This window comes from Macaca nemestrina, chromosome 9 (genome assembly GCF_043159975.1).
Source record: "Macaca nemestrina isolate mMacNem1 chromosome 9, mMacNem.hap1, whole genome shotgun sequence".
In the NCBI taxonomy this organism is placed as follows: domain Eukaryota; kingdom Metazoa; phylum Chordata; class Mammalia; order Primates; family Cercopithecidae; genus Macaca; species Macaca nemestrina.
Window position 1 is genome coordinate 20,955,346 of NC_092133.1, and position 17,224 is coordinate 20,972,569.

Genomic DNA, 17,224 nt, shown 5'->3' on the forward strand with positions numbered 1-17,224 from the left:
ATGTGATTTTTACAAGTGAAGTTGCTGTACAGTCTCCTAGGGAATGGATTCTTTTAATTAGCTTAGGAAAAAAAGGTGATTCAGTAAAGGGTAATGCATTTTATTATGATTAATGCTGTCAAATAATTTCTAATTGTGTGACAAGGTGCTTAAGTAAAGAATCGTTTGTGGCTTTAAAAATAGTTAATACCTCTCAAAAAGGATTATTTTCTTTTTAAGTTTCAAATGAAGGCTACTAATTAATTAATCCATTTACATAAAAATGTCTTGGATCAGCTACCTACAAAGATAAAGGATGAAATCTATCCTCTAATTGGAAAAAGAAAAACTGCTATAAAATATGTGGAATAAACACATGAAAGTAATCTGCAAAAGGCAAATAGAAGTCATTAATTAAAAACTGACATGTCAAAAATTTCATTTTATTCTATGCAATATTAAAAATATTGGTGATGTCATATACTTAACTGAGTAATCTTCCTAAAATATGCCTTCTCATCTATGCTGTTTTATGCAGTTTTCTTTTCTTTTTTTTTTTTTTTGAGATGGAGTTTCACTCTTGTTGCCCAGGCTAGAGTGTAGTGGCACGATCTTGGCTCACTGCAACCTCCACCTCCCAGGTTCAAGCGATTCTCCTGCCTCAGCCTCCCGAGTAGCTGGGATTACAGGCACCCCCCACCATGCCTGGCTAATTTTTTGTACTTTTAGTAGAGACCGGGTTTCGCCATGTTGGGCAGGCTGGTCTTGAACTCCTGACCTCAGGTGATCTGCCTACCTCAGCCTCCCAAAGTCTTGGGATTACAGGTGTGAGCCACTGTGCCTGGCCTTATGCAGTTTACTCCTGGGAAGTCATGCACAACTACGTGACGGTTTCAAGAAATTGGACTGAAATCTCCCTTCAGTTTTTCCCAAAATGTAGCTAACTTCCTGTTATCTCCCAGATTCATAGACATCAGGCAATCAAGCTTGGTTAAAGCATTCCAACTTTTGCTCCCTTCAGTTCTGAACGAGTGCTACCCTTGATATAAACAGTCATTACAGACCCAGAACGCAACAAAGAAGGCAGATATTTACTAGTGAAAAACTGAAGTTCCTTAATCACTTTAATATATATAATCAAATGGAAATTATATATTACCAAGACTAATTATATATAATTTCTTGGCATCAGGTATAAACTATTCAGACTATATCAAGGAAAAAAATAAAAAGATGCTTCTTTATAGCAGAATTTTTATTATAAAATATATCTCACAGCAAATCCCATCTTTTTAGTATCTGGTCTTTAGTCTTTGATGATTTCAGTTTGTTTTTCCAAGTTTTTTTCCAAGCTGAGGCTGTGCTGCCATTTTTGCAATCAGGATTGGTATTTTTATGATCACTTACTGGATTTATTATATGGTGGTTGAGTAAACTGCTGACAAGAAAAGTGAAAAGGGAAAGAGAGAAAAGAGGAGAGAGTTAAAAAGCCAAGGAGATGGAAAAAGAAGAAAAAAGAGGGAAGAAAGAACAGGAAGGAAAGGGGGTAAGAGGTTAAAAAAAAAAAAAACCCTAAAAGTATACGTTGTAATAAATAGGAAGATGAAACTCGGGCACCTGTCAAAGGGACTCCATGTGTTAGTAAACTGCAGGAGGTGACACTTAGGTATCCTGGCTCTACACCATCCCTCACTCTAAACGAATGTAAAGGTAGATCTTTATTCTTTTGGACTGAAGGTTCAAGCCACAAGGTGACTATCAATTGGCAGGGACCTCAACTTTACAAAGTTATGCTGAAAGACAGAATTATCAATAAGCTCCTGAAGACACATTCTCACAAGGAGAAATGGAAAACTCAGGTTCTATCCAAGTCCTTAAGAATGCAGAGGAAGGAGGGTCACAGAATGGAGGAAGTCTCTGGTTTGCTGGTAGCTGTAACCTCTCCCCCTTAAAAAGCCCATTTTCACCTTTAAAATAACCCAGATTGTTCATGTAGTCTATGAAGGAGCTTAATATGACCTGTACAAAAGGCCAGCATAATTTTCCAGCTGTTTTGCTGAGAAATATGCCCTCTTCTACGGTCAGTGAGATTCAGGTCCAGAGAAGTAAAATAACTCAATCCAGGTGTTGCTGCTGGGGAGAGAGGTCCTGATGCTGGGGCCCCTGGATTGGAGGTCAGCATGCCCAGCCTTTGCCTATGGAACTTTCTGGGGAGTATCAGGTTTGCTATGCACAAAGAGAGCTGGTGGAACTCTCCTGATCACAAGACGTGACCCTCACCAGTACCACTGCAGCACCGAAGACGCGCAGGTTCCCTTTTCCCGGTCTTTGTAGATTACACCAACGGTGTCCCGTCCGCAATCAGCTAATTTGAAAATGGAGTGCCCACCTGACTGTATTTCAATTGCTTCATATCCCCATCAACAACAACGGAGCAGCCCACAGGAGGTGCTGACCCTTCACTGCTTGTGCCTCGTAAGCGATCTCTTGGAAATGCTCACCAATCTGCGTGTGTTTTTCTTGTTAATTCTGTTGTATATTTCGAATGTGGTCTATTTCATAATGAGAAAGTCTTCCTAAGATTCTACACAGAGCTATAACTTCTTAACCTCACGGAATCTAAGTTTTCTTAACTGTAAAACTGAGATGGCTCCTGTTTGTGGGGATTGTTGATAATTAAAAATAAGCATATTGCTTAGCACAAAAAAGGCACACAAGAAGTGGTAAACATCACAGTTACTACCACAGAAAAAGAAGTGCAAAAAGTCGTTTAGGGCTATGAAAACATCTTCATTTTCATATTTTTCTTCCCAGAGGTTTAAAATGTTCAGGTCTGTTTGCATTCTTTTTGGTCTCTGCTGCTATCAACACATTATTTAAAGAGTGTTAGAAAAGTTAATCCAAGAGAAACATACACTTTTTGTCATTGGCCTCTTTAGGTGACACCTTTTTCATTAATTATTACCTTTCAGTGACAGTGCTGTGGCCAATTTCCATTCCCTGTTGGCTTGTGTGAGTTCTAGGGTAAAAAGTGCTTTGGAACCTTTTTAGTCAAGGAGCAAAGCAGCCCATTTTTAAAAAACTTTTAAGAAAAATAAATCAAAACCAACCTAACCAAAACCCCTAAAAGGCATCATGGTTGTTAAGGCTGAGAAGTTAGACCTGGTTCTGAGACCAGCTCGGCCACGTATGGAGGGCATGATATGAGTCAGTTGTTTCCTTACTTATAAAACGGAATAATAAAAACATTGATCTCTTAGGCCTATTGTGCAGATTAAAAAAAAATCTACTAACATAAAATGCATAGCCCCATGCGTGGCACATATAATGGTTACCATAATCATGTTACTATCAATAACCATAAAACTCCATATACGAGTCAGGGCACTGGTGCAGTGAACGTCTGTTATTAGATATTGTCTGAGAACACTAGGGGTAGCCTGAGCCCCTAATTACCCCCAAGTATGATTCTATTTTTTTTTTCTTCCATTTCAGGAAATTCGTTTGTACTTGAAAATAGTCATTAAGCTGAGCCCTTTGTGATGCATGTGTTTAAAAAATGTGGTGGTGACACCTGGGTTATCAGTCTCTTTATTTGCAAAGACAAAGGTCACATCAGACTTTAGCTATTGTGTATTTCTGGGCCCACATACTGTGGACAAGCTCCTTTATCCCTTCAGTGTCCCATGCATGGTAAGCAGGACAACTGTTTCCTTTTTATTAGATAGATAGGGCAATCGGCCTGTGTTGTTCAAAAGGGATGTTAAAAAGCAAAGTTATTTCCACAAATTTTATAGCTCACTTGGTTGTTGATAAACATAAACCAGGTGTCACTCTTGCAACACATACCCAGACACCCTCTACTACTGATTTCACCACCTGTGTGACATAGTCTCAATTTTTCTTCTTCTTTTACTTTTAGCAGATAACGTTTCTGAATCCACTCATTTGTGGCGGTGGGGGGTGGGGGGGAGGCACGGAAAATAAAAGAAAGAAGGAAAGAAGGAAATCTGTCTCTTTATGCAGGGACTGGTTCCACAGAACCTGAGAAACTGTCCTGAGGTAAAATCCCTTTCTCTGGTTAGTGAGACAGTTGGTGACTTTGGGTTCAGACTGTCCCCCCAGCAGCCTGCTGTGTCACAGATGTGCTACTAGGGGTGTGGAATGGACCCTACTGGGTATGGGGGTGGTGCAGAGGGGCTGTGAGGTTGGGATTAAACCCCTTCTTAGGTTGGTCGGTCCTCAGGCTGCCTGGTGACTTTTCACAAGCCCAGTTTTTAAAGGCAAGATTTTCAAAGAACAGATTTTACTAATTCTGGACCCTCAGGGAAGACAGAAAGAGATGACATAAAGGGGTGAGAGAAGGGAAAAACTAGGCAGTGAATGCATGACCATATCTCGTTTGCCTTTCATTTATAATAAACTCTTATTCTGTCGATTAAGTAAATTATATTCTTCCCACTGTGACTATCATTATACTTGAGACCACTCTAATTTTTCTGCCCTGTAAATGGATCACATTTGTTACTGACTTGTTAATTCATACAACATGTACACTGAAATACAAACCATCCCGAAAGCCTCACAGCTTCCACAGTGAGGACCAGCTCTTTAAGATTACTCTATTTATTTCACGTTCTATGAGAATATTCAGTGAAGTTAATAACTGCTTATAATTTATTTCCTATCATATTTTTTTCATGTAAGTAGCTTCAACTTTCTAGGAATTATCAAAAAAATTTTTTTCCCTGCAGGGCATCATTAGGGAAAAAATGTGGTTTCTCCTTTTGGGCAACAATTTTGCTCTGCTCACCGTTCAGCAAAGATTTACTGAATATCAACTCTATGCCTTGTTCTGGGTATACTTTGTAGAAGTATACAGTGGAGAAAGACAGGCTAAAACAACAAGGTAGTAGGGTGAGCAAAGGTACTCTGGGTTTCACTGTTGTTGCTTCTTAGACTATCTGAAATGAAGGGCCAGTTTGGGTTTTGGTGTTTAATTTCCAACCTGTCGACAATTGATGGGGAGACCTTTTTGCATGACTGCTACGCAGCCCCCACTGCATGCAACTCAGCATGTGAACTCATCAGCACCCAAAATGCTTTGTGCCCTGTTCAATGAGACAAGTCCAAGGACCATATGCTTGCATGCTGTGACAACATCAAATTGCTATAAATTTTTTTAGATGCCTGTTCTCAGTTTCTACACTTATGACGTCATGGACTGACAACAAATGGTTTATAGACTGGCACCAGGAGTACCTCTACACCAAAGAATAATTTGAGTGGAGTGATTTCAAACTGGCCCCCTGGTATCAGCTATATGCCTTCTTGTCCAGACTCACCTCCAAACTGGGCAGCCTCCAACAAGCCAGAGCACATCAGGATCTAGTTTATGAAAACAAATTAAACTCCAAGATACCCGGAGCTCCTTGAAGCCCATGAAATTGTCTGTAAAATTTTGTGCGTATGTACATTTTCCAGAGAGAAGTTCTATAGTTTTCATCAAATGTACAAATAGGTATGTGGCCTCAAAATGGTTATGATAAACTAACTCCATAACACTTTTTCATTACCTGGCAACCCTAGTTAAGAATTTCAACATGCAACTGCCCACGCTTCCTAGGAAACACACACACCTGAGGGGATTGTTGGTTTTATGAAGCCTCCCTGGGTTTGGGGCTGGGACTGCCTGTTTCCATGGTGTTTCAAAGCACAGTTGTTCTGGGTTAAGAACAAGACTAAATTTGTCTACTGAAGGCTTGGACAGCAACAGGAGGTTGACTCCCTTCAAGAAATAAAAACATAAAAATAGTCTGTATAAGAAAGGGTACCATTATTCTTCAACATTATAGAGGTGTTCTCCACTCTGGTGTCTTAGAAGCCCAGAGATGCGTTGGGGTACCTGATTTAGAAGGAGAGGATGAAAGCGTTGAGAGAAGCAGCAGGATCTGGTTGGAGAGGGAGGTGGAATCACAAGGAGCACTGGCCATTACGAGACTGTGGTGGGAGGGAGTATCCAGGTGGAACCAGATGCCTACAGAGAGCAGGAACGATGAGATACCAAGGAAGACTGCGTTACCACTCCAACATAAACATAACCATTTCAGGGGCAGTCTACCCTTGGTGACCAGACTGAAATCTTTATACACTGTTTACTAAGGAGAGGAATCAGGATTCCTTGTAAAAATAGTTGCTTCCAGGTTTGGGCCAGGAGCCCATGGCATCTTATCCTGACAGAAAAGACTAGTGGAATCACGTTAAAAGGCAAAAGAGGCAACTTGAAGGGGATCTCACTGATCAAAGAGTAATGGACTGACACCTAACACCTATAAAATAGATAAAAGCCCAAGGGTTTATAATGATGCTCAAAACAAACAAACAAACAAACAAGTGCCACTGATCACTTTTGGAGAATGCTGGTGCCATTCAAAAATCTGAAAACTATTTAATAAACAGAGGCATTTATGCTGCTTTCTTATATGAACTGTATTTCAGAGTAACTGAATAGTTGATGATAGTACGTTCTTCTATATGATAGAATAATAGCTAGTAAATGCAAACTGAATGACAGAAGTGAACATTACCATGTTGTAATCCCTAATGAATGCTGGCAGTGATCATCAATGGTTGCTAAAACTATTATTTTAACCGGTTGGTAGAGAACTTCATAATGGATGAAAGGCTGACCACACCTAAACCCACTGATCAATCTTGAACTCAATAAATGTAATGCAAACAGATGTTATGTGCCTTCTGATGTGATACAGCTGAATTTGCATCTTATTAAGTCATTTGATCTAACTATTAATTTATAGGAAGTACAGAGGAAAGAGAAATATGTTAAAATGGCACCATGGAGATGCAATAGTTCAAATACATAACATGAAAATTTTTACAGGACAATAATCTATAGGACAAAAATTTTTACAGGACAATTTCTTCAACAAATAAATGTAATACAAACAGGAGGAGGATCTGTAATAGATTAAAGAACGTTTAAAGACAGATCAACCAAATGCAACAGATATACTTTGTTTTCAGCCTGATTTAAACCATCCAACTATTTGTGAAAGCTTTGGAAACAATTAGGAAATACTGAACCCAGACAGGTTACACAATCATTATTAAGTAGTGATTACGTTTTTAAAAAGTTATGCTGTATGTGCTAGAGATACATACTGACATATTTACAGGTAAAATCAGATATCTGGGATTTGTTTCAAAATACTCTAACAAAAGAAAAAGAGGAGAGAAGGATAAAACAAGAAGGGTGACATGTTGGTGGCTGTTGAAGGTGGCTGTTGGAGACGTGTGGGTTCATTACACTATTTTGTCTCTGTGTGTGAATTTCTGTAAAAAGGGTTTTATTTATTTATTTTCCAAAAAAAGGGGGGAAGGGGGAAGGAAATCTCACAGAATATAAAGCAAGCAAGACAGGCAAGCTAATGAAAACACAACCCTTATCTATAGAGTCTTTGAGTTCATGTCCAAAGTTGCCCCAGCTCTGGGGTCTGAGGGAGGGCGAACACAGATCACATGAGGGAATGCAATCTCACTGTCCTCTTAGTGCAGGGTTACTAGGTGCATGGGCAACTCACGGGAAAAGAGCAATTTGTGCTGAGTTCGTAATCCCCAAGAGAGGTTGGGGCAGCTTTCTGATTGGTTGGAGGGGACAGAGCCTTCCAGGATCTACCCTGGAAGAGGCAAGCAAAAGGATCCCAGCCATAGTTCAGTGTCCTCTTTAACTTCATTCCCAGGGCAAATCCAAAACAAGTACCAATAGCACCATGCCATCTGGAATTCTATAATGCACAGCTGGCAATATGCCACGGTAAGCAACCCTCTGAACTATAGATGACTGGCATAGTTAAAGGCCACACACATCTTTTCTTCAGCTCCCTGTCTATCCTCTTATATGTTATTAATGCATGTAATAAATTTGGCCTTGGACAGGGCTTGGTTAAAGGCAATAACACCATACTTGATACAGAAATGACCTATTGGGACCTGTAATATCTTCGTGCCAGCTTTTTTCAATTAAATGACCACAACTAGCAAACAACTATTAACATGGGGACTGTGTGGGATACAAAGATATGCAGTGTCTGCAATGGTGAACCACTAAATGCCTGTAGGAGAAAAAGGGGAAAAAGTTTCTCATATAAGTTCTTGAGACAAAGATGTTATTCAGCTTTACAATCCTTTGAGCTCCTGCTAGGAATATTCCACCAGTTTCCACAATCGCAGTTAGAGGCTATCTTGATAGAATCTGTGTGCTAGAAAACCTGTAATATGCACATAATGTCTGCGCCTGCCCTGAATCCCAGAGAATGGAGGACTATTGCTACTGTACTCTCAGTGACTAGTGCAACTTCAAATTATTCCTTCATCAACTGAAAACTAAATAGAAACTATGCTTAATTGTGTTCTTTGATTTTTCTCTGAGGCTATCCCACATACTCAAATTATATTTACTTTTTACACAATTAGGACACTGGCATTTGGAGCCCTTGCCTCCTGCTTAACAGTAACCATCCTTTCCGAACCACAGATTTGATCAGCAGGGTGGGCCATCCGAAATTGAGATTGTCCTGAAGATTCAGGAGGTCAGCCTGCCACATGCAGTACATGCCTTTTTCCCAGTTACTAAACAGAAACCCAGCCTGAGCCTTCAGTCTGGGCCCTCACCTTGCAGAGCTGTGGCCTGATCTTAATGTAGAATCAAGTGCTGGATGGAACCACAGGTTACCGGGTTCAGGCCTGAGCTTCTTGCAAAAAGTCTGATGTAAAACATTCCACTTCATCGGGAAGTTCTAGAGCTGAGGAAGTATGTTGCTAATGTTGCTAAGAGTTCTTAGTTTTGAAGTAAAGCCAGGTATAGTCCTGTACAGGGAAGAGCACTTTTTCAATAGGTTCCAAGCTTCTAGCACCTAGCAGGATACCACTGCTACCAACAACAAAACAATAATGGTGATGAGGAGGACGATGATGATGGTTGTAATTATAATATCATGATATGTAGAGTTTTAATTTTCTTTTGGGTCTTTATTAACTTTAGCATTTACTTTGTAACTACTATTATTCTCTTGATTTGCAAATAAAGAACTTGAGGCACAGAGTGATGAAAATAACTTTCCTGACGTCACAAAGCTAGTAAGTGGACACAGCCAGGCTGTCTGGCTCAAGAGCAGCAGTGTGAACCACTGTGAGACACTGCCCCTTATTGTACTAAAGAGCACTGGCTTTGAATTGATAATAGGAATGCTAGACAAGAAGCTGAATTACAAAAGCAAATGTCCAGATTTTGCCTGGATTCATGCTCAGACTAGACTGATTAGATGAGCTCTTCTTAACTCTGGTTTCACGTAAGCATCACCGGGACAGCTGTTAAGATACTGGGAACCCACCAGTAACTGGGAACTAGAGAATATGATTAATTTGTTCTGTGGTGGGGCCTGGGCATCTGATTTTTAAAAAGCTCCCCAGGTGATTCTCATGAGCAACAAGGGCTGAGAGCGACTGGCCTCTGAAACACTTGACAAAACTAAAAAACAAATTTAGAATTGCTTCTTCTTTTCTCTTTCTCTTGGATAGTCACAAAGAACAACAGCACGTTGCAGGCTCATATCAAATCTTTTTAAAATTTTTTTATTTTTTTTATTATTATACTTTAAGTTCTAGGGTCCATGTGCACAACGTGTAGGTTTGTTACATATGTATACATGTGCCATGTTGGTGTGCTGCACCCATTAACTCCTCATTTCCATTAGGTATTTCTCCTAATGCTATCCCTTCCCCCTCCCCCCACCCCATGACAGGCCCCGGTGTGTGATGTTCCCCACCCTGTGTCCAAGTGTTCTCATTGTTCAATTCCCACCTATGAGTGAGAACATGTGGTGTTTGGTTTTCTGTCCTTGCGATAGTCAAATCTTATCTGAATATAGATCCCTTGTTGTGTACAGCATCTGTTAACATAGATGGGAACAGCTGTTATAACCTTTTACAAACCAGTAATCCAGGTTGATAAATTTGGTTACTTTCTTTTAAAGAGAAAACCCTGTACCCTTAACTTTGCAGGATAGGAGTACACCAGAGCTAAACTCTCTTTCCTCAATAGGGATACAGAGGACCCCTTAAACCAGCTTACTCTCTAAGAACAAAGATTCACAATCTCATAGTTGAAAGGGCTCTTAGGTGCCATCTAACATCTCTCAGCACCACAAACACACTCCCCACCTCCCCCAATGCAGAAATGCCTTCTGCAAGATCCTTCCAGATGGTCAGTCAGCCCTAGCTTGAACAGTTCAATGACAAGAGACCTCACTCCTTCATAAGACAACACATTTCATTGTTGGACAGATCAATTCTTCTTTATATGGGTTCAAAATTAGCCTCCCTATAACTTCTACTTGTTCATAGCTCTGTTGTTGTCTGAAATAATGGTATAAAGTCTCCTCTTCTTTCAAATGAGTGCCCAACAGCACATCATTATGGCAGAGGATGGTACACTGGAGGGAATACACAGGACTACACAGGAGCCAAGAGACTTGTTTTGAGAAGCAGCTCTGCCTCAGACTTTAGAATTGTAGTGACTAAAGCCCTTCAGGCCTTCGTTTCATCATGAGTATTAAAAGTACATAAAAACAAAGATAATGAAAAGCTTGCCAAATTGTGAGCATCAAATTAAAAGTGTAAGTCAAATGCTTTGTAACTGAAAAGTACCCTGTGAATGTAAGTTGTTCTGTTATTAGTCCCTTACGGTACAATATTCTTACATTTGAACAATTCTTCTGTCCACAGAACCATATATTCTACTTCTGAAGTTGGTATAGTAGTGTTGCTAAATAACTGTTAATTATGGCAATGGCAAGTGAGTGCTCCTTGATGCCACCTATCGGTTATTTGTTTCAGTGACAGTGAGAAGTTGGAAGATGGCACAGGAAGCAATATGCTGATGCTGTCTTTCATTCATCAGACAGATCAGAAGAAACACAGAACAGCAGATTCGGAATCAGAAAATCTGCCACTCACTATGCAGGTGCCATTGAAAAAGTGAGCTAACCTCAGCTTCCCCACACATAAAAGGAGAAAATAAAAGTATCAATCTTACATATGCTTCTATGAGGATAAAATAAAATAATATGTGTTCAACACTCAACAATAAATGTCACTGAGTAAATTGCAGGGCATTTTCACCATTTTTTTTTTAAAAATCAGTTGAGAACCTAGTGGCAAAGTGCTATATTCTCTCTAAAATAAACACAGAATTTCAGATACCTGTAGTTCACCTGGATACAATTCCAACTCTATCATTAATTCTCCATGTGACCCACATATTTCACCTCTCAGGCCCTTGCTTTCCTAATTGGTAAAATGAGTTAATTAGACAAGCTGATCTTTCTAGGTATGCTTCTGGGATAACTTAATATCCGTATTGCTAGCCAAATGGAAAACAAAGTTTTAGAAGCAGATTGCTTCCTGAGAACAATTCAGTTGTTGCATAATCTAAAATACTACCATGGTAAAAAGAACATCTTCGATTTATAAATTTGTTTGAAAATCCCTCCCTTTAGGAAGATATATTTGTTTCTAACAGTTCTGCTAACCACATGCCTGAGGTGAGGCAAAAGAAGTTTTAAAAACTCAGTAGAATCAGACATTTCTCCAAAGAAGAAATACAAATGGCCAATAAGCACATGAAAAAACGTTCAACATCTAGGCATTAGGGAAATACAAATCAAAGCCACCATGAGATAGTTCCTCACTCCCACTTGAAAAACTGTAATAAAAAAGACAGACAAAAGCAAGTGCTGGTGAAGATGTGAAGAAACTGGAACACTTATTCTTTGCTGGTGGGACTGGGAAACAGTGCAGCCACTTTAGAAAATAGTTCGGCAGTTTTTCAAAAGCTATGCAGAGTTATCACATGACCCAACAATTCTACTCCTAAGTAGGCAGCAAGGAGAAATGAAAATGTATGTTCACACAAAAACTTGTACATAAATGTCCATGACAGCATTGTTCACAATATTCAAAAAGTAGAAACAACCCAAATGTTCATCAATTGATAAGCAGACAAATAAAATTTATGTATCCATACAATGGCATATGATTTGTCAATAAGAAGATTTGAAACATTACGCTAAGTGAAAGAAGCCAGACACAAAATACCACATATAGTATGATTCCATTTATATGAAATACCTAAATAGGCAAATCTATAGAGACAGAAAGTATACTAGCGGTTGTCAGGGGCTGGCAGGAAAGGGGGAGTGACTATTAATCGAAACCAGATTTCTTTTTGGGGTGATAAAAATGTTCTACAATTGGGCTGGGTGCAGGGGCTCACGCCTGTAATCCCAGCACTCTGGGAGGCCGAGGCGGGCAGATCACCTGAGGTCGGGAGTTTGAGACCAGCCTGACCAACATGGAGAAACCCCGTCTCTACTAAAAATACAAAATTAGTGGGGCGTGGTGGCGCATGCCTGTGATCCCAGCTACGCAGGAAGCTGAGGCAGGAGAATCACTTGAACCTGGGAGGCGGAGGTTGCTGTGAGCCGAGATCGCACCATTGCACTCCAGCCTGGGCAATAAGAGCAAAACTCTGCCTCAAAAAAAAAAAAAAAAAAAAAAGTTCTACAATTGATTGTGGTGATGGTTGCACAATGTAGCGAATATACTAAGAGCTACTGAATTGTACACTTTAAATGGGTGCATTATATAACATATAAATTATATCTCAATAAAGCTGTTAAAAAACAATGGAAGCACATAATCGATAAGGATCAAGAATCAATTCCATTTAATCAAAGTGCAAGGAACATGTATGTTTGTATAATAGCATTTCATGCAGATAATTGCTTTGTACATTCAACTGCTTTAAACTCATTTTTGCATTTGGATCATTTTTCAAGGAGGAGATGAAATTTAAGGAAGTAAAATTGAATAAACAAGGCTATTGCAGCTCACAAAATATATTTCTTTTATTTTACTACCGAAGATCGACTCAGTGGTGTAAAATGCCATTTAAAAAAAGAATGACAAAGTTTGAATGAGAAAATGTATTTCATCGTGAAAGATAAAAGTCTTTCCTTCTCTACAGTGAATACAGGTAATTTCAGAAGCAGCAGCTCCTAATTATTCACTGTTGAAAAGCTAAAAAAAGGTTCATATTGAAAACAGTGACCTCCAGTTTGCTCTGTGAATGAAAGCAGACACAAATTCTCATTTTCCAAGAATTCTGGTTGATAACTGAGTTGGGAAAAGCATGCATTTCTTCATTACAGTGCAGTCGACTGTTCATTTAAATAACAATAACCTGCATAAAAGTCACAAAAGCATTATCTAGCAATTTTACTGTGTTGAAATACATTATTAGTATTAACAATGCCAAATAGAGTAAATAAATGACTGTCTTCTTATTTTCAGCATTATTCCTGATTACTTAGCTTTATGAAAGGGTAGCATTATTATTACTGGTGCATTCAACACCTTGGTCAACACTATTTGCTTGGATAACTCTTGAACGGGAAGGGATTTCAGAATAGAGCTATATTCTTTTCTAGATTATCCAAGGGGGAAAACAATCTTCCAATTCAGTGCTTATATATCATATATTTTTGATAACAAATGTTTGAAGAACTCAACTTCTGTTTTCTACATATGTGCAAAAACAAGAATTAAAGTCCTCATTAAGGACAGCACACTTGAAAAGGTGCTTACTAAAAAATGTAAAATTTACACCAATTGTTGAAATCAGAAGATTTCTTACCATGAACACGGTAATGCTTCAGTTTTTAAAGTTCCTTGAGCCCAAAGTCTGGGCCTTTCTTTTATTTTCTCTTTTTTTCACTTTCTGGAACATTCACTACTCCACTAAGTGCCACTCACCAAATTGTTATGAGAGTACCATCAATCTCCCAGGTGCAGAGCAAATAGAGATTTGAAATCATTCACTGAGTCTCTAGTTTGCTGGGGTTAGTTTCAAAGGGGCCTCTCCATGAAAGATCTGAGCGATATTTGGCTTTAACAATGGATGGAAGTGCAGCTTCCTAGAAGATGGGGCAACAGGATATATCCTTATCAAATGTTGTCATCTTGATGGGGACAGTACACACTTGAGTGACTGACCCTCATTCAGACAACGGGAGTTTTGTGGTTTGTGTGTGTGCACTGAGCCTTGGATTTTGCTGTGGGAAGGGACCAAGGAAGGTTGTGGGCGACACCATAATGAGTAAATTAATTTTTATGTAACTTAAAGGATTACGTGAGCGGATGAAAATGTTCTTCCGGGATGTGGCAGATCGTATTTTCCAAAACTGGTTGCAACAATATTTCCTGCCCCACTGGTCTTCCTCAACCTGCCACCCTTGCATCAAAGAGTGGGTGGGGTATGTGTCCTATCCCATCCCCTTAAACCTTGGCAAGCCCTTGCGACTGTCTTGCTGACTAGAACGCAGCACAGAATGTGGCACTGTGTGACTTCTTAGACTGGGTTAGAAAAGGCCACACAGCTTCTGCCTCTCACTTTTGTAGCTCTCACCTTAGGTGCCCTGGGCTGCCAAGCCTGAGGCTGCCATGCCGTAAGATTGCCCTCACCAGCACACATAGGGAGATCACATGGAAGGGCCTTTTGACTAATGACGACAGAAAGAGGGAGGTGCCCAGTCAGTCCCCAGCTACTCCAGGCTCCTGTCCCCCTACATGGTTCCAGCTCTGATCTCTGTCTAAAGAAACCTCACGAGAGACCCTGAGCCAGAACACCCAGCCAAGCGACCCCCGATTTTCCAAACCTGCCAAAATCCTGAGATTGCTGCTGAAGCCACTGCATTTCTGGGGTGATTTGCAACTCAGCAACAGATAATCAGGAGAAGAGAAAAAGAGAACTGAATGGAGAGTCATATCATAAACAATATGAAGGGCATATCATATTTGGAGCCAAGCCTTTTAGGCCATGACCTCTAGACATGTAAATAAATGTAATGGGCAAAGACGCCTTGTAAATCAACATGTAAGCTTCCAATTCGTCATGACTCAGAGCTTCCAACTTTCAGCACTGAGCCAATGTCCCTTCGGTGGAATCTCTAGATTTTCCATACAGAGGAGCTTAGGGCAGCAGAGGTGCAAGGGCACTTGTTACGAACCTGCATTTACATAGCAAGCACAGCCCCTTACTCCGACTATATGTCTGCTTGGGGTGGCCCTGGCAGCATTTATGGCAAGGGGCTCTTGGGGTGGTGGGGAACCTATAGCCCCTCTGAGGTACCCACTGGCTCAAACCCTGGTTCCTGCCTTGTCTTTTTTTTTCTCAAGTAAAACATAACAGTTTGTACGGGTTGGGAATCCCTTATCCAACACGCTTGGGAACAGAAGTGTTTTGAGTTCTTAATTTTTTTGGATTTGGGAATATATGCAAAATAACATGCCAGTTGAGTATCTCTAATCCAAAAATCAGAAATCCAAAGAGCTCCAGTGAGTATTCCTTTTGAGCATCATATTGGGGCTCAAAAACTTGGATTTTGGGGCATTGTGAATTTTGGATTTTCAAATTAGGGATGCTCAATCTGTAGCTCCTGGGCACAACATATTGTTTTAATGCCTTCATGTCCCTGTTCTCTCTTCATTGGCTAACACAAACTTATTCTTCAAAGCTCAGGCCAGGTATCACCAACTCCAGGAACTCCAACTTGGCTAAAACTCCCTGTGTACACATATGGGTATGTTATATTCAAATTTATAATAAAATTTGTTTAGGTATGTTTTCTCACTAGAGTATATATATTGGGAGAGAGACATGGATTATTTATATTTTATCTTCACTACCTAAGGCCTGCCATGTCTCAATAGCATGTGTTCCATAAATGTTTGTAGAATAGAAATGAACATGCCAAGACATGTCGGCTTCAAAGGATGAATTGGTGACAGTGTCTCCATGCGTTTCAAATATTCCTTGCTCTTCCCTGATCTCAACCGGAAATCTGTCTCTGTCCTGGAAACTCCCAGGCGAACACTTTGTCAGAATTTTTTTCATGGCCCTTTCCCCTCACCTCGGATCCTCATCCGCCATGCCTTCTACCTTAGATCCATCCCTTCTGTGCTGGACCATACTTACTTTTGTTCCCACTAGATACCCTTCTACAGGGTCCGCTCCCAGATGGCAGGTCCTTGGGCTGATTCACATCCCGAGTGCCAAGAACAGCACTCCATATGCTCAGAGTGGGTTTGGTAAAGCAGCATGTCTTCCCAGTCTCAACACACTGACAAAGTAGTTACTGACTCCAAAATCTCTTCCCTGGGGTTAGCAACTGTGCCTACCACGAGTCTGCGAATACACCAGTCTTAGATATGTTCAACAGGTGATATCAAGATGAACTCAAATGATTTCAGGATAACCTGCCGACGTCCTCAGAAGCTGACTGCGCCCTTGAAGTAGGTCATCCCCAGGAGCAGTTGCTTTTCATCCACCCAGCAGGTGTGTGTCATCAAATAAATATCATAAAATGTCTTCCAGCCAGGAACAACTATCTGGCAGGGAAAAGGAAGTACACAGGCTCACTGACTACAGCTCTTGATGAAAACCATGAGATGTCTTTTTTTTTTTAACATATGAAAAACAGTATTTTTATGAATAAGGTTTCCACCTCCACCGTTTACTGTCCTCCCAGTTCATCCAGCCATCTTATCCCCCACTAAGAAGCTTCCAGAATAAACTAGTCTCAATTTCATAACTTCATCTACTAAGGTTTTAACAAAGAGGACTCCACAAACCTGGCACCATAAAGACAATTTTTTTTCCACAACACTCTGTGATTTTAAAAACAATCATCATAATTGGTAGGTCAATATGGTTTACTACTTGGGATTCTCTCTCTCCTCCCACTCCTTTTTCAGTGTTTAGATTACTCTTTTAGATGCTATCTTCCTCCTTTTTGCTGGAAGATTCAGAAGGTATTAAAATTCAGTAATAAGTGGTTTTTGATTTGTTTTTTGTAAGATTAAGGAGAACTGAATGATAATGGTGCAGTTTGTTCTTGAACATTCTCAAGCCTACCCCATCACTGCCCACCAAATTACCAGGTATGATTGAACCCAAATATTTCAAAAAAATGGCTATAAGAAACATAAGCCTGTGGTTTAACCCCAATTTCAAAGTTATGAGTACAACTTAAAAGAGGAAATATTTGGGCTCAAATGTGATGGGTAGGTTTTGTTTTTAATTTTATGCACATAACTTATAACCTGC

At 39.9% G+C, this 17,224-nt stretch overlaps 1 protein-coding gene across 11 annotated transcripts in view; it reads right to left on the reverse strand.

The window, feature by feature from the left end:
• LOC105466845 (vesicle transport through interaction with t-SNAREs 1A) overlaps positions 1-17,224 on the reverse strand; it is a 378,345-nt gene that overhangs the window by 94,735 nt on the left and 266,386 nt on the right. For 5 of the 11 annotated variants that reach the window (XR_978492.3, XR_011607633.1, XR_011607634.1 and 2 more), the window contains one exon: positions 518-16,506. The exons of 5 other annotated variants lie outside the window; for them this stretch is intronic. Coding sequence is in view for 1 of the 6 variants with exons in the window: in XM_011716012.3 (XP_011714314.1) it covers positions 16,503-16,506 (4 nt within the window). In the remaining 5 variants the exon portion in view is untranslated. Of the gene's footprint in view, positions 1-517; positions 16,507-17,224 lie in introns of those variants that run through there. One more of the 11 variants, XR_011607635.1, reaches the window with a different exon arrangement.